This window comes from Micromys minutus (genome assembly GCF_963924665.1).
Source record: "Micromys minutus genome assembly, chromosome: 1".
NCBI lineage: Eukaryota > Metazoa > Chordata > Mammalia > Rodentia > Muridae > Micromys > Micromys minutus.
Genome location: NC_137969.1, coordinates 26495265 through 26515935, shown reverse-complemented (window position 1 = coordinate 26515935; position 20671 = coordinate 26495265). Strand labels below are relative to the sequence as shown.

The following is a 20671-nucleotide window of genomic DNA, read 5'->3' as shown; positions in this document are numbered from 1 at the left end:
AAAGAAGTATGACTGACAGGGACTGTGGCTTAGTGCTAGGTGCGCCAGAAGGCCACAGTAAATTAAGTCAGAAACCAAACAAAAACTAAAACAACCAGTAGGGAAGCTCGCGAGGAGCCCCCAGCAACGACTCTGCCAAGTTCTCGTGGGAGGAGCGTGACCGGCGGTAATCTCGCGGGAACTGGAAGCTCCGTCAGCAAGCGGGGGCGTAACCGGAAGAAGGTGCATTTCAAAGTGGTAATAGATGGTTTTCTCACCCAATAAGATTGCAACCTATCTTCCTAAACCGGTAGAGCTCGGGAGTAAAGGCGGGAGAGACCAATAAGAACTGTGAAGGGCGGGCCGACGCTGGACGAGCGGAAGTGGGTCTTCGTGAGGCGGTGGAGTCTTGGTTGAGTCGGTCTTCTCAGCGGCTGATGGAGTAGGTAAGTCTTCGCTCGAGCGCACTGGCCGAGGCGTCTGGCTGACATCACCAGCTCCAAGTAAGGCTAGGCTTCGCGGAATGGAGGCGGCGGGTCAGGGTGGTGCGGGCGTGGAGCGCGGGCGGCCTCTTGGCCTGCTGTGGAGTTGGTGCCCACCCGCCTGTGGCGGAACCGCGCCTCTCGGGGTTGGGCCCTCTGTCTACTGTCCGGGAGAGCGCGCGGTTGTCGGAACTTGGCGTGGCTCACTCATCGGAAGTAGAGAAATCGCTGTGTGGGGCTCCGCTCGCCAACCCGCGGTCTGGCCGGAGAACCTCTTTTGTAAAGTAGGAGGGGAAACTGAGGCTCAACGAGGGGAGGGGAGCGCCCAAGGTCACTTATTTGGCCGAGCGGGCCGATTGGAGAGAGCCTGAACTGTGATTTTGTTCCCTGCTGACGACGCAGCCTTTGTGTGCTGGCGTCGCCGCCCCGCCTTCTTGAGGCCTGTAAGTTTGCTGGGGGACCCAGGCCGCGTGGCGGGCCTTATCTAAACTGCGAGAGTGCCGAGGTCGCTTGCGGGCCTTGGAATTGAATGGGGTTTGGGCTTCCAGGAGCCACTTTCGGTCCTACCTATGGTTAGTAAAGCGTGCGGTTGGGACTTAGAGCCCAGCCCCGTGCCCTCTCGGGATCTTCCCTCAGGGAACATCTGTATACAGAAATAGGAAACTTAACCTGATCCTTAACCTTTAACACTGTTTGCTGTGGACGCCATTGTCTCACTTTGATTCGAGAGGAGGGAGGAGTCCAGATATGGGCTGGGCGTTTCTGCCTTTTTTTTTTTTTTTTTTTAACTTTACCCATGGGCATTTTCAGCTTCAGTTCTTCGGTCTGGCGTTCAGCTTAGGTTGCCCAAGTGATTGGGAGAGACTGAGGTCCACAAAGGCGATGTAGTCTGAGGTCTTTCAGCCTGAAGATTGATTCTTGTTCCAGGCAAGGATGAGAGGGAACCTTTCCAACCCAGACCCTACACACCTGGTGCTTTTTCTTTTTAATGGATGGAGAAAACACTTGGGTTCGGGTTATGTATGAGATCGATGTAAAATGAGTGCTAAGTTATCTTGCTTTCCTTTGTATTGCTTAAACGTAAGCCTCTAACTATAATTTTCTAAAACGCTTCTTTTTTAAACAGTGCTAACCACTTTTTGGGGTGGGGGCTTTTCCAGATAGGATTTCTCTATCTGCCTGCCTCTGGTTCCCAAGTGCTGGGATTAAAGACATGGTTTACTACATTTTTTACAGTTCTCAAATGAGTATTTTTCTTTTTATATCAGGGGACCTCTTATAACAATTTCATAAATACTTTGAAAAGTGCTTGTGATTCCAGCCTTTCAGAGGTAGAAGCAGAAGAATCAATCTAAGGTCCTGTTGGGCTCTATCTGGAATTTGGACTAGCCTGAGCTACTTGAGACTTCATTTCAAGAACAGTTCTGGTTTTGTTTCCTTATTTAGTTGTTTTTTTCCCCAAGGAAAGTTGGTTTTTTTGGTAACTTTATAATGTTTGTTTGAATCCTGAAAGGGTATTGTTTTGTTGGGACTGGAGATTGAACCAAGAACCTCACGGTTAGGCAGCTCCTCTACTACTTTTACTGGGTTATATCTTTGGTCCTCTTTTTATTTGTTATTACCAATACTGATGTGTGTGTATGATGTGGGTACCCTGTTTTTATGAGATTGCTTCAACTTTAAAATTCAGGTCTCTATGTAGCAAATGCTTTACCTGCTATGGTAAACCAACTCATTTTACTTTTTGAGACTAGTTCTCCCTAAGTGGCCTAGGCTGTCCTTGAACTTCATTGATAGTCCTGGTGGGCCTTGAATTTGACAGTCCTGCTGACTCAGCTTCTGGTGTAACTGAGATCATGGGCTTATAGATATAGCCTGTAAGAATTATACTAACTTGTCTCTTTGTTTCCTGATAGAGACTATACTTTTACATGTATTGAAAGGATCCATTTCCCCCTTAGATCTGAAACTCTTTCATGTCCCTCAAGAAAGTTTAGCCAAGCTGGTGGTCCATGCTTGTAATCCTATCTATTCAAGGAGCTGAGGCAAGAGGATCACAAGTAACTGGGCTGAGGAATGAGTTATGGGCAAGTGAGTTAGCCTCACTCTCCTCTCAATAGGTGTGGGGTATATATGCTTCCAGAGACCAGTGTTCCCTTATTATCTGACTTATTTGAGACCAGGTTTCTAGGCCTTAGTAGGCTTCCTTTCTCGCTCCCCCCCACACACACAGTAGGGTAGGGTTTGCAGGTGAGTTCTCTGCTGTGCCTAAGCATTTCACATGGATATTGAAATCTGAACTCAGATTCTTATATAATAGAGTATATATAAGTATATAGCAAACAGTGGTATTTCACTTGTTTGTTAACGTGTCAAGCCCTAGCTAGGTTCAACTCAAACTTTTCCTGCCATTTCTCCTAGTTAACCTGCTATCTCTTCAAAGCATCTAATGAGCCACAATTTGCAACTTCATTAAGAAAAACAATCTTATTTTTTTGTTTTGCCAATTATACCTAATGTAGTGGAGTCTATGGTATTTGATTTAAGAGATATTGATGGGCAGTGGTGGTACACACTTTTAATCCCAAGCACGTGGGAGGCAGAGGCAGGTGGATCTCTGAGTGTGGGGCCATTTTGGTCTACAGAGGGAGTTCCAGGACAGCCAGAGCTACACAGAAATATTGTCTCAAAAAAAAAAAAAATTCCTTGAGTTTTGTAAGTCCAGATGTAGTCAAGTTGACAGCCAAAATAGCCATCAATCCTTCTATGTAAAGGTGGATAGGAAAACCCACTAAGTTATCCTCTGACCTTTATATTACACACTATGTATGGCACATTCTATGTGTGCCCATATGATAGTTTTTAAATTTATTGTTCTGCGATAGGGCCTCAACTATGTAGATTGTCCTCAAACTTAGATCTGCCTGCCTCTGCCTTCCAAGTATTATGTAAAGCAGTCTTGGAAAAGATCTGAGTGCTTGTTTGGAATCATGTTTGTTTTAATGGTAGATACAGTCGGAAACAGTTTATAAAGATTTATTTACTTTATGTCACTGTCTTCAAATACACCAGAAGAGAGCATCAGATCCCATTACAGAAGGTTGTGAGCCACCATGTGGTTGTTGGGAATTGAACTCAGGACCTCTGGAAGAGCAGTGAGTGTTCTTAACAACTGAGCCATCTCTCTAGCCCAGGGAACAGTTTAAGTAGTAGTTGTTTACTATTCCGTTTCTTGGAAAAATCAGAAAATTAAACCCAGCTAAACTGAGTTACAAAAGGGTACTTTTGTTGCTTTGTGTTAGAGCCACAGTTATGTGGGTTTGATACTTCAGTATTCACCCTCCTCTTACTTCACAATAACTTAAGTGTGGGAGACCATCACTCAATTCCACAAGCAAGCTGACAGTATTATAGTTAATTTTGTTAGCCAATTTACACTTGTAGAAGGATACTATATGTTTCTAAAATTCATTGGCCAAGTTGTTGGGTATATGGCCTGTAATACTATGTTTTTATAAGGAACTATGACTAGCTGTGTACTGTAACCGTATTTATTACCTTGTGGAAATGAGAACAGTGGTGGCAGCAGGAGATAGCCTGAGAATGATTACCTGTTGAAAGTGAAGGAAAAAATGGCAACCTGAGGTTTCTGTTACTAATTTTCACTCATTCTGAATCTCTACCTTGTTTTGATTCTCTTAAAATTTCCAGGGACATTCTGCCTGAATTCTTCACATATAATATTTGTAACATTCTGGCGGTTTTAGTTTTTGGTCTAACCTGATTTAGTTTGCTTATCTCTTGTGGTATTTTGTTTTGTTTTAGATAAAGGCTTGCTATGTAATATCCCAGGCTGCCCTCTATCTCTTAGTCTTTCTGATTAGTTTTCCCACATTCAGTGATTACAGGTATATTTAATAACATGCTTTGCCTTTATTGGTTTTATGGAATCACTATTCTGGAATAGCTGGGTATCCTCACATGAATGTTACTCTTACAGGATTGGAAATGCCTGGTTGTCTGTCCTTTACTGTTCAGAAGTGGTCAAGGATGCTGTCACTCTCAAAATAAATTGCCCTCAACCAATTATAGCATCTGTTACATGCAGCAGAATACTAGGGAGGTGGAAAGTAGGTAAAGCCCTGTCTCATTGAGGGCTTACTTTGCACTAAAGGATGGTGGAACTCTTGTTGAGGTCATAGTGCTGGAGGATTGTGTTGGAAAAAAGGAATTAAGAGTTCTTTGTCATACTAAATTTCCAGAATTTCTAGAATACCTCTAATTTTGGTCTTAGCATAACAATTTGGAGTATAGGTTCTCTACTTTTTTTTTTTTTTTTTTTTTTTTTTTTTGGAAGGCTTATGTAGGTGGATCTCAAGTTCCAAGCCAGCTAGGGGTATAAAACCCCTTTCAAAAGACAAAACAAAACTGCTCATGGCATACACACACATACACATTTAGATTCTTGGAACTTAGGAAGGTAGGTAGCTCAGTGATTGAAGAGGACTAAAGCCATGTGTTCCATCATCACTAGAAGCTGAACAACAAAACCCCCAGAAAACAAGTGTGAGTTCTGGTATTTTTTGGTTATAGTTATATGACTTTAGTCTTTTTTTTTTCTTTTTCTTTTTCTTTTGTAAGTATTTGGAGTATATTTTCTGCACTCTAAGCAATAGCTTTTAGAAGAACATTTAGTAAAATTTGAACAAGAAAGATAATGAAAATTTGCTTTAACATTTTCTTTCAGGGAGAAGACACCATACTTCAACCTATGGAAAACACTTTGCAGTCCAAACGAGTCCTTTATTTCTTTTTGTATATTAGGCCATGAATTCGCAGGGAATGGGCTCTAGCAGCTCAGGTTCTTTTCCACTAGTCCTTACAAAGTGGGCTTCTCTGGGTGGCGCAGGCTGGCACTTTAGCTGAACCTAGGTGCCCTTCTCCTTGGCTTCTTTTTTCTTCTGATCATTCAACTTCACCCACTTCAGGAAGCTGTCTCTGCTCTTTTAGTGCTTGATGTGCTAAATCTGCACATTGATGATCCTCTTAGCCAGAACCTTGCCCTTAACTTGCTTGTTTACAATGATGCCCACAGATGCTGGGTGACATTGTAGACTCTTCTGGTTTTTCCGTGGTAACACTGATGGGGCATTCCTTTCTGAACAGTGCTCATTCCCTTGATGTCTACAGTATCACCCTTCTTGTAGAATCACATGTATGTGGCCAAAGAAACAGCTCCTTGTTTCCTAAAAGGCCTAGAGAACATATAGTGAGTGCCTCTCCTTTTTCCCTTTGTGTTCATCATGTTGTCGAGTTAACTGGAAGATGGCTGCCACTATAACTTTACTCTTATAATCATCCTTCTCTCAGGAAAAAGAACATACATCACAGTACCTGCTTCTTTACTCTGGGCAATAGGAAGAGCATACAGATTGTCCTTAGCACCTCATCTTGCACAGAAAAGTAATCTGATGTTTCAAACCCTTTGTAGTTGGTGAGGATACTCTATCATATAATCTCTAACCTCTGTCTACACATTTCTACATCCTACTGATGTGATGGATGCCCTTCTCTTACTCTTGGCCTTGGTTTATCTCTGAAGAAGGAAAAAAAAATGATTTGGAATGTGATTGGTATGGTCACCAGTAATGTGGAGTATGAAAAGACTTAGGGAAAGCTAGTGAAGGTAGTGAATTAGTGGGTTTTTAGGAGACTTGGTCTCAAATTGGTAAGAAGCATACAGGTCAGGGCATGTGTCATAGCCAGTTTTAGGAGCCTAAATATTATAAAATGAACCAAGAGACTAATGGAACAGCCAAAATATGTGTGTTGCATTATTTCTCAGCAGACAGGTCTTTTTTTCTCTTTTGCATGCACAAAATATGTCTTCTGTGTTTGCCCATGTAGAGCAAAAACTTAAGAACAATCTTCTTGTATTGCCCTTCACCTTTTTTTTTAAAAAAACTAAATCTGTTTTCTGAACTGAGCTGGTTGGGCACAGAGGTTATAGAAGTTTAACTCAAGTCCTCTTTCATAAATCTGCTAATCGTGGTTTTTCTCCAGCTCATTCATTGTGAAAACTATTTTTGTTATATTCTTCTGAAATAAGATGTGCCTGTGAGATAATACGTGTTGGGGGTGGGGCACATTTTATATGTAAGATACTTCTTAAAATCAGAGGCGTAATGTACATTGGGATCTCGCAATAACAGTGGTTCTGGGACTATTCTGTCATCTTAGTCCCTCAGATCCATAGGACAAGGAGACTGGTTGGCTTAGGAAGCCCTGTTCCCTTTCCTGGTTGCTAAGGAGCTGGTGTATTCCAGTTAAGCACTTAAAACTTGTCTTTAAGCTCCTAGAGTTACCACAGTACTTTTACTACATTTGAAGCTACCAGAAAAAGGAGGGCAGGAAGGATTGCAGAAGTATATATCTCGGTGTTAGAATACAGGAAGCCTTTCATTCTGTCCCAAGCACTAGAAAGGAGCTTGAGCAGAAGATAGAATGAAAGTTCAGATTGTAGACTTTGGAATTATACATGCTTATATATTCAACAACAATCCCTTCCTCCTAAGGTGAGTGTAGTATAAGGATACAAATGATATAAAATGTTAAGCATCAAGGTAGCAGAAAAATCTGGTAAATTGTGTGTCTGGTATATGTGTGAGTTTTTTCAACAGTGCAAATAGCAACATTTATCAAGTTGGTATCTTGTTTTTCAGAATTCGGAAATACTGGACATCTAGTTGAATCCAAATTGTAAACCACAGGATGAGTATTCAGTGGGTATGAGAGATTGAGAACATTCTACCACATCATAAACCTTGGTGTAGATCACTTCCTTTTCTGTGGATTGAAGCCAGAGAGCACAATGAGTACAGTAAGTTTTCTTACCTTATACATTTTATTACTAACAGTAGTTAACTACCTTGTTCCCTTGTAGCATATTTAAGAGGATTATAAGCCACATGTTATAGTACTGATCTCTAATTCTAGACATTGAAAGGTTGAGCTACAAACAATAGCAGTAGACTATAGTCTGAATTGCACAGTGCTGTTTCTAAAAATAAAATAAAAACAGCTAAGGATGAGTCTCTGTTGCTTAAGCACAAAGCTCTGATTACATTTCTCAGAGAGAAAGAGAGAGAGAGAGAGAGAGAGAGAGAGAGAGAGAGAGAGAGAGAGAGAGAGAGAGAGAGAGAGAGAGACTGAGACTGAATCTCCATGGGACCTGGGCTCAATTCCCAGCACTCATATATCAGCTCAAAATTGTCTGTTAACTCCAATTTAGGAGATCTGATACCCTCTTCTGGCCTTCAAGTGGTGCGTAGATTTATACATGCAGGCAAAATACTTGTAGATGTAAAATAGAACCTTTAGATTAAACTTTTAGATTAAGGGATGAGTTTTGTACTTTTGATCATCTTGGTTTGGTGTAAGGCAGGTACACTCTGGAGTCACTTGGGTTCTAGATGTAATTTTTCTTTGGAGAAATTTTTTTAAAATATTTATTTACTTATATATAAGTACACTGTTGCTGTCTACAGACCCACCAGAAGAGGTCATCAGATCTCATTACAGATCAGATGATTGTGAGCCACCATGTGGTTGCTGGGAATTGAACTCAGAATCTCTGGAAGAAAAATTAGTGTTCTTAACCATTGAGCCATCTTTCCAGCCCATAGAGAGAATTTCTTACAAGCATCACTTGTCAATTAAAAAGCCAGTGAGCTGAGGCAGGAAATAGGTGGGACACTGGCAGGAAGGGAAAGGATTTTGGGAAATAGTGATAGTATAAGAGAGATTGAAGAAAGCTGAGGATAGACTGACATAACCTGCAAATACCTGAATTCAAGATACAATTGGGAGATACTGAAGAGACGTGGGGAAAAAAAGAGGGCCAGGACTGAAGAGAGGTAACTAACCAAGTGGTAGGCATAGAATAGTTTAAAGGGACTAAATAAGTTACAAGTAAGTCATTGAATGAGCCAAAGCTTTTGGCTTAATCATTTATTAATAATTAGTCTTATAGTACTCAGTCTGGGAGTAGGGAAAGGGAAAAACAGATTTTTATTAACTTTTTTACACAAGATGACGTTCTCCTTTTATTGGCACTTCTGAACTCTGAGCAATAATGTGTTTAATTTTGAAACAAAACCTGGTTGTCCTGGGATTTAACTTATAAACCAGGCTTAATCTAAACAGATATAAGTGCCCTTGCTTTCTGCATGCTGTGATTAAAGGTATGTGCCAGCATGCCTGGCTAGTATTTTTATAACAGCATTTCATTTAAGGTTATTTCAGAATCATTGGAACGTCTTCTGTCCTAATTTCCAAATCAGAATTGATTTATCATTTTTTAATGAAATTCAGATCAATTCACACAGATTTATTTGTTGGTTTATTTATTATTTTCAAGATAGGGTTTCTCTGTGTAGTTCTGGCTATACTGGAACTCATTATGTAGACCAGACTGGCTTTAAAGTCATAAAGATCTATCAGGCTCTTAAAGGTTTACACTACCGCTGCTTGACTCAAATTTTCTTGTTTTTAAGGCAAGGTCCTACTATATAGTTTAGAACTCAAAAGATCCACCAGGCTGCATTTGGAGTGCTAATAAATAAAAATCAAATATACCAGACCAGTATAATCTAAGTTTATACTAGTCTGATAATTATATGCTAAATATCTGCAGTTGTAATGATGGCAAAGTACTACAAGTCTCTTTAGTAATTGAACCATTTTGTTTATGTAACAAAAAAATGTATGTGCAGTGAAAACACTAATTCCTAATATAGCAATAATCTTGAATTCAAATGTAGGTGTCATAGGTGGTGCTTGTTGGCACTGTACAGCATGACATGTTCTATGCAAATTTTGAGTTGTGTTCAGAACCAAAGCTATAGTGAAGTCATATGATGCACTGTGCACAGATGATAGGAAAAAATATCAATTTGTGATGCATTTGATATTTTTAGTTCATTTTTGGTCTTTGTAGGTTCAGAAAACATTTTGTTATGGTCTCCTCTTCCCCATTCATTTAGGTGATCGTGTGTGGTATTATAAACCACAGTTGGTTTTGTTGGCTTATTTGTTTTTCTTTTTATTTTACTTGAGATAGGGTCTCATTGTATAGCCCTATCTTCAAACGTCTCTATGTATACCAGGGCACTTTTGAATTCATAGATCTTCTTGCCTATCTCCCAAAGTTATGGACTGCCTGTCACCCAGTGTTGGATTAAAGGTGATCCATATTTTAAGAAGCTATGTAAAGAAGGATGCCTAAAGATCCTTTGCTTACAGAGCACTGTCTTCAGGGTTGCACATATGATTCAAACTCAGAACAAGTGTTTTGAAACAATAAAAGTTCCTTATCAGATGTAAAAATGACCTGGTCGAAGTGACACAAACCTAATACTCGGGAGGCAGCTATGAGTGGAATTCTGACTTCCAGGACAGCCAGGGCTAGGCAGCAAGACCTTTTATCACCAGATGAAACAACAAAAACCATGTTGTTTCATTTTCTCCCTATGCTCCAGAAGTGCCACAGGTTTTGTGGAGACACACACCCTGTGTGGGTGGGTGTACATGTCTGTGAGCACAGGCACAGACAAGTAAGAGGACAACCAAGTTAAACCATTCCCCTGTTTTTTACTCTTCCTGAAACCCTGTCAAATCTGGGACTCACACAACTGCTTCTTTCTCCCTTGATGATGACCTTAGAGAAATCCTCAAAGAAAGCGGCGTGGTGGAACTGTAAATTCTAGACAAACCCAGAAGCGAACTCGGGAAACAACTTCAACTCCTGAGATTTCCTTGGAAGCAGAACCCATAGAACTTGTGGAAACTGGTAAGAGAGCCAGAAATACTAGACTGTAATGTTGACAAGTGAGCATGGTGTGGTATAGTGGATATGCATGTGAATTGACTCAGTTTATGCCTATTAATACCAACTTGAGGTCTTGGGGATTAAGTCACACCTTTTTTTTCCTCTTCCCATTTTATGTGTATAAGTGTTTGGCTTCTATGAGTCCCACATGTGTCCCTGTTTCCTACAGAGGTCAGAAGAGGCATTATATTCCCTGGAACTGCAGTTACAAATGGTTGTGAACTTCCCTGTGGGTGCTGGGAAGTGAACTTGAGTCTTTTATAAGAGCAGCAATTATTAGTAACCCCTGAACTATCTATCATCTCTCTAGCCCTAGGTCACTCCTTCCAGAGCCTGTCTTCCTCTGTTGTCTGGAATGATGTTAGTATATATATGGCAAGTTGAATTTGTGCTATAAAGCTCTTGGGACCATGTATGGCAGATTATACCCTACAAATGTTAGCTATTGGAAGCTCTTGTACTTTTTTTTGTATAGTACTTTCTAAGATTTATTTATTTATTCATTATATGTAAGTACACTGTAGCTGTCTTCAGACACACCAGAAGAGGGCATCAGATCTCATTACAGATGGTTGTGAGCCACCATGTAGTTACTGGGAATTGAACTCGGGACCTCTGGAAGAGCAGTCAGTGCCCTTAACCACTGAGCCATCTCTCTAGCCTGCTCTTGTGCTTTCTTTATATGTATGTGTAATCTTAAGATTTACTTATATTCACTGCTTACAGCAACAATGAGTAAAGCTACCCCTTTGGTATTGTGGTATCTTAATGGGTTGTGAAGCAGTCACTTGTCTCATGAACTTCACCCTGCTTAGCTTGGTGGAAATACTTGAGTTTCTTTCGGGTTTTCATTAAGACAGAGTTTCTAAAGGAGCTTGGTTTAGGCAGAGACCAGATTGGATTTTCTGCCTTCTCAGGAAATGTCAGGTGGCTTGGATCAAGCCCTTTTGCTCTGTTTTTTTCATAACTCGTGCCCAAGAACTGTTGAAACAGTGAGCCATAGATATAGCTTAGTAATGTAGAGCATTTGTTTAATATGCAAGGCCTTTGTTTGACCTTTAACACTGCAAAGAAAAAGTGACTAAGGGATTAGTTATATCAGGGAATAGGAACTTGATTTCAGCTATCTTAGAGTTAAAAAGAAGCTACTTCATATAAGATGGATTTCTGGGACTCCCAGGGTAGTGTTCATTTTCTGTTTGGACTCAGTTTCACATCTTACAGTGAATTCCTCAAAACCTTCACTCTTTACCTACAGATTAGGACTCTGGACCTCTATATCCAAAGGAGGTCCTTTCTCTTACTGTGACACTGAACACAAACATGAACTTAATCTCAGGACTTGCATCAGCTTCCAATGTGGCACTTGTCATGTTGCTGGCAGTCCTGTCACCTTTGCAAGATGGTATTCACAAGCTGCCTGTTGTTACCTTTTGGAAGAGCTAGTTGCATCTGCCAAAAAAGAATGACTTATAGCTGGGTGGTGGTGTACACCTTTAATCTCAGGAGTCAGAGGCAGGTGGATCTCTTGAGTTTGAGGATTGCCAGGACTACACAGAGAAACTGTGTCTTGAAAAACAAAAGATGTGTGCCACAACACCTACTGCTGGGAAATTTAATATAAGCAAAGAAAACAAGTTAGAATATGTTAGATTCATAATGTTTATAAAATAAATAAATAAGCCTCATTCTTTGACGTTAATAACAACCAGGAAAAAAATACTTGTAAATGTTCTTTTGCATGCCCTCCCTAATTAATGAGTTTGTGGTGCCTGGTTATGACTATGTAGGTGGGGCAAAAATTACTTGGCTGGACATTTGTCCTCACATGTATACCTCTAGGACTTCTGTAATTCATACAGCCCACTTAGTAAAATGCTAGATGGGCAATTTTTTGTTATCATTTTTGAAAGGGGGTTAGTCTTTGTTTTTTGTATTTTGTCGGGTTTCTATACTTTGACACAGGTCTGTACCTTTTTTGTAATACCAATCAAGCCTAAGGCGTGCGGCCTTACTATCCTAATATTTTGCTTTATTTTGAAGTTGGAGATGAAATCGTGGACCTCACCTGTGAATCTTTAGAGCCTGTGGTTGTGGATCTGACTCACAATGACTCTGTTGTGGTAAGCATTTCAGTGAGAGTTGACTGGTTTGGATAAGAGTTTTAAGCCCATGTCTGCATCTGATCTCTGGATCACTGGTCAGGGTTGAAAATAAAATTGTGAAAGGGACTGTAGAGATGGCTCAGTGGTTAAGAGCACTGACTACTCTTCTAGAGTCCTGAGTTCAGTTCCCAGCAACCACATGGTAGCTCAAAATCATTTGAAATGGGACCAGTACCCTCTTCTAGTGTGTCTGAAAACAGCTACAGTGTATTCATATACATAAAATAAATAAATATTTTTTTAAAAAGATAACAAGACAGAAAAGTCAGGCAAGATAGCCCATGTCTCTAATCATAACACTTGAGAGGCAGAGGCAGACAATTCTGAGACCACACTGGTCTAGAGGTCCAGGAAAGCCAGGGCTACACTGAAAAAAAATCTGTCTCCAAAAAAAAAAAAAAGAAAAGAAAAGAAAGAAAGAAAGAGGGGGGGGGGGACCTTGTTAAAAAAAATAAAGAATAACAAATTGGAAGGGGTAGCCAGGTCTTGTGGTACATGCCTATGATCTGAAATCTTGAGAGGCAGAGTTCTTGGGTTATGTAGTTAAACTTTCTCTCAAGGTATCCTTAACTCTCTTTAGGTTGACCTTAAACTCCTACCGGAGCAGAGTAAAAGGTATATCATTTAGATGAACGTGATGATAACACCAAAAACTATTAGACAAATTGAGTACACTGAGCCTTGGTGTGACCTTTGTATCTCTGGGATAGGAATTCATGAACACAATTTGGGGGAAGTTTTCGCCATATTCTGAACCCTGAATGCAGATTCCTTTGTGTTATTCCAACTCTTAAAGGCATCCAAAGCCCCAAAGAGTTAAATGAAAAGATATAAGATATAAGCATTGAGAGTCTCTTATTCAGGGATCCATACAAGCTGTGAAAGTGCTTTTTCACTGAGCTTAATTTAGAAACCTTCCCATGTACAACAGTGTAGTGAGCACAAAAAAAAAAAAAAAAAAGCCTTCTGTCCAAACACAGATTACTATTACTGATTACTGTTATTAAGTCACTGGCAAAAGTATCTGGACAGTTGATGTTGATAGTAACATCTTAGTGCAATTAACCAATCACTTCAGATTTCATATACATAAAAATATTCTCCTCAGGCTAGAGAGATGGGTCACAGGTCCTGAGCTAAATTTCCAGCAACCAGAGTGGGTCCCAGCCATCTATAGTGATTTTTGGTGCCCTCTTCTGGCATGCAGGTGCACTCTATAATAAATGAATGAATGAATGAATGAATACTCCCATCAATTTGGGCTGATATCTAGGTTCTATTCTTTACACATTAGATTGGTTCACTCATTCTAATAATGCTGTTCTCTCTGTGGGCTTTATTTCACCTAGCTAGAGAGGGATGGCCACTGTTCTTGCTTGCAAGGAGGCCTTCTTAGACTAGGACTTTTAACAGTAATATAGAGCACAGAATGCAACACAGAAAGCTTACCTGGCTTGTCACTATAAATTAGTGTGATTTTTTTTTCCCCCCCATTTGAACATCAAACAGGAAAAATCATCAACAGACATTTTTTGGTTTCTGTTTTTGCTTTGTTTTGTCTTAATGAAGAGTTTTAATTTCCCATATGCTGAGACTAAGGTTTAAACTGCCACACCTCATGTGATTGTTCCTTCTTTTAAAGGCCCCTCAGCCAGATCAGGTTCAAGCTTGTATTGTACCTATTCATCTTTTTTCTTCCAGTAGACATCCCTGATACCCTGCTTTTTGCCTTGCTTCAGTCTCCTATGCCTGGCAAGCATTGGACTCTTTTGAGATATAGTCAAGGTTGCCTAACCACAGCTTCCTGGTCCTAGAGATAATATCGAATATATTCCTGATTGGTGGCTCAAGAGTCCAGGTCTGGCCCTGAATTGAGCACAGCCTAACAGTGAACTTTTTCTGACTCATACACACTGTTGAGAATCACTTTGCACACCCTTGCTTCTAGGGAACTAAAAATGTAGTGCTCCTTGGAGTATGTCTGTTCAAATCTGTAATCTACCTTGGGCAATAGTGGCTCTATTAGCCAAATTCTGCACATACCCCAAGAACCAGCACTGTTGCTAGGGGCCTTAAAAAAGACTGGGAAGACTTAAATCTAATTGTTTTGAGACAATGTTTTGAGTGTCTTGTGTAGACTACGTTTAAACTCTTTATTTTACATAGCTGGCCTTCAACTCCTGGGCCTTCTCTCTTCACTTCCAAGTGCTGGGATTTCTGGTGCTTACCACTCTTACCTTATTCTTAATTTTTGTTAGTGAGTGGCCATTATATTTAATTTAGCCAAAGATCAATAACTAAATCAAGCTTAAAGGAGTCATGGGTAGGGGAGTGAGCTGGTATTAAGAAGCCTAGAAGAGGCTCCAGGCTTGATTCTGAAATAACTTAGGACTTAATAGTAATAGTGTTAGCCTACCAGGTCAGCTTCTATATGTGCTGCACAAGACTGAAGAGCAGGCAGTGGAGTCCACCCCTATCCTGGCTTAAGGAGACAGTGATGTAGTCACCTTTCTCAGTGACCTGAGTCCTTTAAATAATTTGTGGAAGGTGAGAACTGACCTTGGTGCAGAAAGACGGTTTTTCTGTGTAGCCCTGGCTATCTTGGAACTTGCTATATAGACCATGCTGGCTTGAACACAGATGGACTTGCCTTTGCCTCCCAACTGCTAGCATTAAACCTTGCACCACCACAGTTGGCTTGGTCAAAAATTTTGCTGCAGAGGAGTCCAGGTGAAGGGTATGACAGTGTTAACGAGGATTGGACACTAGGAGACTCGGTTTGTGCTTTTCAGAAGTGCTACATCCTGTATGGTAAAAAGGAAAAACTTAGAGCCATTTCTCCTGTGACTTGAATATTCCTCTTATCTAGAAAGTAGGAGTGATCTGAGTTGAATTGGTAGAAAATGCCAGTGGAAAAAAGCAAGTGTAGTGATACACAGCTCAGATCTAGCACTTAGAAGGGGAAGACATTGATGGATCAGAGACACAAATCATTGGCTACATTCATGTATGTTTTGAGCCACCAAACGTTTGTCTAGTTTTTGTTAAAAACGACTGCCTCAACAATAATACCTAATTAATCTTTTCTAACATTAAATAACACAGTCCTTCTCCAAAGGTTCCATTTGTTGGCTATAGGTCAGAATGAGCTTTGCTAATTGTTTTCTAACTCACCCCAGGGAGGTGGGGTAGGCCTTTGTTTTTATTAACAAGACCTAGCTCTCTGCAGACAGTAACCCAACCTCTGTGGTCATGCATAGGTCCTTATGTGGTTTTTAGGCTCCCAGATGTAGGTGGGATAAGACTCAGCATATTGACTCATAAGATGCATTGACCTGGAGATGACCATAGATGATGGTCTGTAGAAGTACACATTTCCTGCTGAGAGGGTCATACATATATATTAGATGAAAGATGTGTTTTATCAGATAAAATGTCAGAATGTTTATAATACACTTTTTTTTCTCTCCCCTTCCTCCCCACCCCCGTGCTCTTCAGATTGTTGAAGGTAAGCTGGTTTAATTTCTTTTCTCTGGGTTTAGTGAATGTTGATATGAATAAATGCCACAGCATTGCTGTCCTTCCAAGATCTTTAGGCAGGAATATGCCTTTGGTCAGACTTGTTGAGTTTACTGAAAATCTCTGCGATGGTACAAAGGGCTGAGCTTTCTTCTTAGAAGGCAGGTGATCAGCCTCTATGCCTAGACAGGGTATTCTGAGGGTAGAGCTACTATGGTGACAGTTTATCTCTGGAGCTCTCAGGGGGAGGAAAGGTTTTCAGAGGTACTAAGGCAAGATGGGTTAGGTGAAGATAGCTGAAAATGTGACTTTTTCTTTAGAAAGGAGAAGGCCAAGGAGAAATGGGAGAAGGTTGCGCCAAGACCATGCTGACAGCTGTGTGGTTAGCAGTGATGATGAGGAGCTGTCTAGAGACAAAGATGTGTATGTGACTACCCATACTCCTCGAAGCACCAAGGATGAAGGAGCTTCTGGACCTAGGTAAAATACTCTGCTGCTGTTTTGGGTAGAGGCCAAGATGTATAAATACTGCATTTGCCGTCAGGTATATAAGCTCTTGCTCTAGACACGATCTTCCAAGCAGTTAGGCATATTTGGGATACAGTATTGAGCCCAGCTGTTTGCTCAGTATAGACCAATTGACAGAGTAGAAGCCAGACATATCGACAGTGATCAAGTAGGTTGTGCCTGTCACTAATGAAGTGGGTATAAGCAGGTTGTGTTACAGGTGCCACTAGCAAGAATGCTAAAATCAAACAGGTGGGCAAGTCTACTTGGACACATCTTTTCTTCTAGACCTGTTGTCTCATTCCCTTTTTCAATGGCTATTGGAGCCCAGCCATACTAGCAGTAATTTCCCTTTAAGTTTTTTTGGGTGCCTGTCCTAACTCAGCAAAAATGAAAGATTTGGTAGATCTCTTATTTTATTTATAATCACATGGATTATATATGTGAAAAGTTGCTTTAAAGGGTATAATCAAGTATTTGAGTTTACTTAGAAAATGATGCAAAGTGTTGTGATTTTAGGCCCTCGGGTACCGTCAGTTGTCCAATCTGCATGGATGGATACTCTGAGGTGAGTAATCTGCATCACTCAGAACTTGGATGGTCTGTACATTATGTGGAATTTGACACCAGTCATGAGGCTAATTTGCAAGTGTGTGTGTCAAAGTGGATTGTACCAGTTGGTGGTGGGCCCTGTACATTTTATCTTTAGCCCCTGTGCAAATTGATATTTCCCACCCCAGCCCTAACTAGAAGCTGCTAATTTTTCTGAGGTTCCCCAGAACCACTTCGTACTGCTGCACCTAGGAAAGTCCAGTCTGTTATTTGTTACAAAGACAGCATTTGAACCTCTAAGACTATTGTGTGTTTTTTCTGGTATAACCCAGCCCCTTTGTTTTACTGGTCTCCATGGTGATGGGTGACAGTCCTTGTAGAAAAGGGGATACTTTAAGGCTGTTCTTTTAAGATTGTTCTTTTAATGTCTTCTAGATTGTGCAGAATGGGCGTCTCATTGTTTCTACAGAATGTGGCCACGTCTTCTGTAGCCAGTGCCTCCGTGATTCCCTTAAGAATGCTAGCACTTGCCCAACTTGTAGGAAAAAGATCAACCATAAACGGTACCACCCCATTTATATATGAAATGTTCACAACTGCTCAGGATAGACCAATGGACAGACAACCGGGCTGGCTTTTCTGCATGGTATCTGCCTTCAGTTTCCTGAGCTCAAAAAGACTTTGAAAACTCAATGTCTGATGTAAACTGGTCTTTTGTTTTCCAACCCCTTACATCCTTTTGTTATCTCCAGCTTGATGCTATCGAGCACGATCCAGGGATGCTCCCAGATCAGATCAGCATCTCCGCCCCTCTGGGTGGTCTGAGCCCAGAGTAGAAAAAAGGAGTCAGGCATATTGAAGTTGAGCATCATGGCTCTAGCCTCTTTATGGAGCTTACGTGTTGCCCAAGATGTTTCCCTGTTGGGAAAGTTTGCCCCAGCTCTTATGGGTGCAGAACCTTCCCAAGGCACCTGCCAGTTAGCTATTCTGCCTGCCAAACAATGACCTGGCCAGAAAGTCCATCTAGCCCAAGGATACCAGTACATAAACTGCCCATGAAAAAGACTAGCTAGTGGACTTAGTTTTTTTTCCCATGAGAGCAGAGGTGACCTGTGATTATGCCTGAAACTTATCATTGATGTGCAGTGTTTTCTGCAAATCAAGAGACTCTGCAGGGCAACCCTGTTTCCTAAGAATGAGAAAGTGCAATAAAGCCTGTTCTTCACCCATTCAACAATCTGGAAGATGTAGCACTGCTAGTGTCCTCAGCCCAGTGTTGCCTATGGGAGCAGTGCCCATCCCACCCCATCTCTATTCACCAACTGTTCTCAGGAACCCTACTTATGCTCCAAAGTTCTTTGCCTGGCACAGAGCATCCAAGGCTAATAGGACAAGCTAGTGTTTGAGTGTCCTCTCCTTTCTGCTAAGATGTGTCCTGTGTTGTCTACAATGCCCTCCAACCCTCAGTTTTTCAGTTCCCACTGCCTAATGTCTGCCCAAGCATAGATACCAGGATTTGGTAGCAGTAACAATGGCCTTATCAGCTGTTCACTTACATGCTTTTGCCCAAGTCACTGTTGCTCTTATGTCAGAGGTGTTGCCCTACTCAACCTACGACTGCCCTGGCTTTTCCACACCCCTTTAATAGATACGTATTTCCAAAGCTGCTCTTCTGGCCAGTTGAGCTTTGATCCTCTGAACTTGGACTGCTCAGTAGGTTTTGGTCGGCAAAATGTGGTGCCTCTTCCTCCCAGTGGGACCACATAACAATCTCTGCTCCACTCTATATGTGTGGGAGCCTCTGGTGCTCTCGGAGACAGCAAAGATGGTGAATTGCCCTTGGGGACACCCGCACAGGATGGCTCGTAGAGGGTGGACCTTGAATGCCAGCCTGCCTTCACCTTCACACTACTTCCTCAGAGGGCTTCAAGTCAAACCAATAGCCTTTTTGTGTGACACATCTTTGAGGTGGGAAAGGGACCACTGGAGCTTTGCTAGCAATAACTGACTTTCAGTTTACTGTTCTGAAGGAGCAGGGACTCAGCACAGAACTCACTTTAAACGGAGCTGAAGGAGTGTCCCTCCTCTATGTGAAAAGAAAATAGTTTTATTCTTCATTCTGACTTTTTAACTGTTTGGCTTCAGTTAGTTTGAATGAGAGTAATAAGTTTTTTTTACATGGACTCAGAGGGTAAGAGTATTAACTCATCATTGTGATGTGTGGTATGTGCCCTCCCCTTGGAAGTTACAGCCATTGAGTTCCCTGTGGGCCTCATGGACATGGTCTTGTTAGTTCTAATGATAGCCAGACTTCAAGGAGACAAGGCAACCATGCAGCCAGTTCACCCACTTAACAATCCGTTTTCTCCTTAAAGACAGTTTATGAAATTGATCATAAAAGTTCTATTACTTCATCCTAAATTAAATTGAGAAAAAAATGTGTTTAGTTCTTCTAATCAGAAACCGCATTAATAGGAAAAGGTTGGTATAGAAAATTTTTTTCTTTCCTTTTTCCTTAATGTATATAGTTTAACTCTTTTCTTTGTTACATTTAAACTATGCTCATGGGTATCAGTCTCTTTTGGACTAGTATTAAAGATGGAAATAAAACAATTTGAACCACGTATTTTTTTCATTTATTCACGTATTCTTTGGAACCCTTTACTGAAGTGTGTGCTGTTCATTCAGTGTGATTTGTACCTGGTTTAGGTAGGAAATTTTCAGTTTATCCAAAAGGTAACATAGAACCATATCTCAGGCCTGGCAGTGTCCAAAAATAGTTAATTTTGGGGCCGTGGTGGTGCACACTTAAGAGGCAGAGGGAGTGTATACCTCTGAGTTTGAAGCCAGCCTGCTCTATACAGATAAACCCCTTCTTTACAAATAAGCAATAACGACAAAGACTAGTATAGTGTATTCTGAGAAATGTTGCTGGCTGGAAATTAAAGTTCAGAGGCATTAACAAACGTGATTAAGATTGCCAATGTGGTATTACAGTTGTAAACTGCCCCTGATCACTTAAGGAATTTGTGTTACAGACAGAAAAGTCAACTCCAAAGTGTATGGACATGCTAGTCCATGATCACTGTCATAGAAAAGCCCTCAGAGAAGCAGGTGTGAGGAGACAGAGCATGCATGTGCTGACTACTGCCTTCTCACTACTCTGGTGCTGTGCGTGGCTGTGATTGATGAGATAACTGTATTGCTGGAGGATACAGTGGAAAATCAGAAGATGCAGTCTAGGAGACAGGACAGCGTTTTTCAACCTTCCTTATGTGGCAACACCTCAATACCATTTCTTATGTAGTGGCCCCCCCCAACCATGAAATTATTTTGTTACTACTTCACACTTCACAGCTGTAATTTTGCTGTTATGAATCATGTAAATGTCTGTTTTCTGGTGGTGATAGGTGACCCCTGTGAAAGGCTCATTTCAACACCCAAAAGGGTTGGGACTTAGGTTGAAAACCACTACTCTTTCAAAGGAAATATAACCTATCCAATCCAGGGGATTTGTATTGAAGAAATTGCTTCCCATAGGTGAGTTCTTGAGGAAAAGAATACAGGAAAGAGTTCAA

At 41.0% G+C, this 20671-nt stretch overlaps 1 protein-coding gene across 1 annotated transcript; it reads left to right on the top strand.

The window, feature by feature from the left end:
- Nucleotides 1–356: 356 nt before the first annotated feature.
- RNF4 (ring finger protein 4) lies at nucleotides 357–19706 on the top strand. Its single transcript, XM_080939048.1, has 7 exons — nucleotides 357–425; nucleotides 7184–7341; nucleotides 10185–10311; nucleotides 12394–12473; nucleotides 16327–16514; nucleotides 17061–17109; nucleotides 17529–19706. The coding sequence occupies exons 2-7, from the start codon at nucleotides 7333–7335 to the stop codon at nucleotides 17676–17678; spliced, it is 603 nt and encodes a 200-aa protein (XP_080795174.1). The 5' UTR covers nucleotides 357–425; nucleotides 7184–7332; the 3' UTR covers nucleotides 17679–19706.
- Nucleotides 19707–20671: the final 965 nt, after the last annotated feature.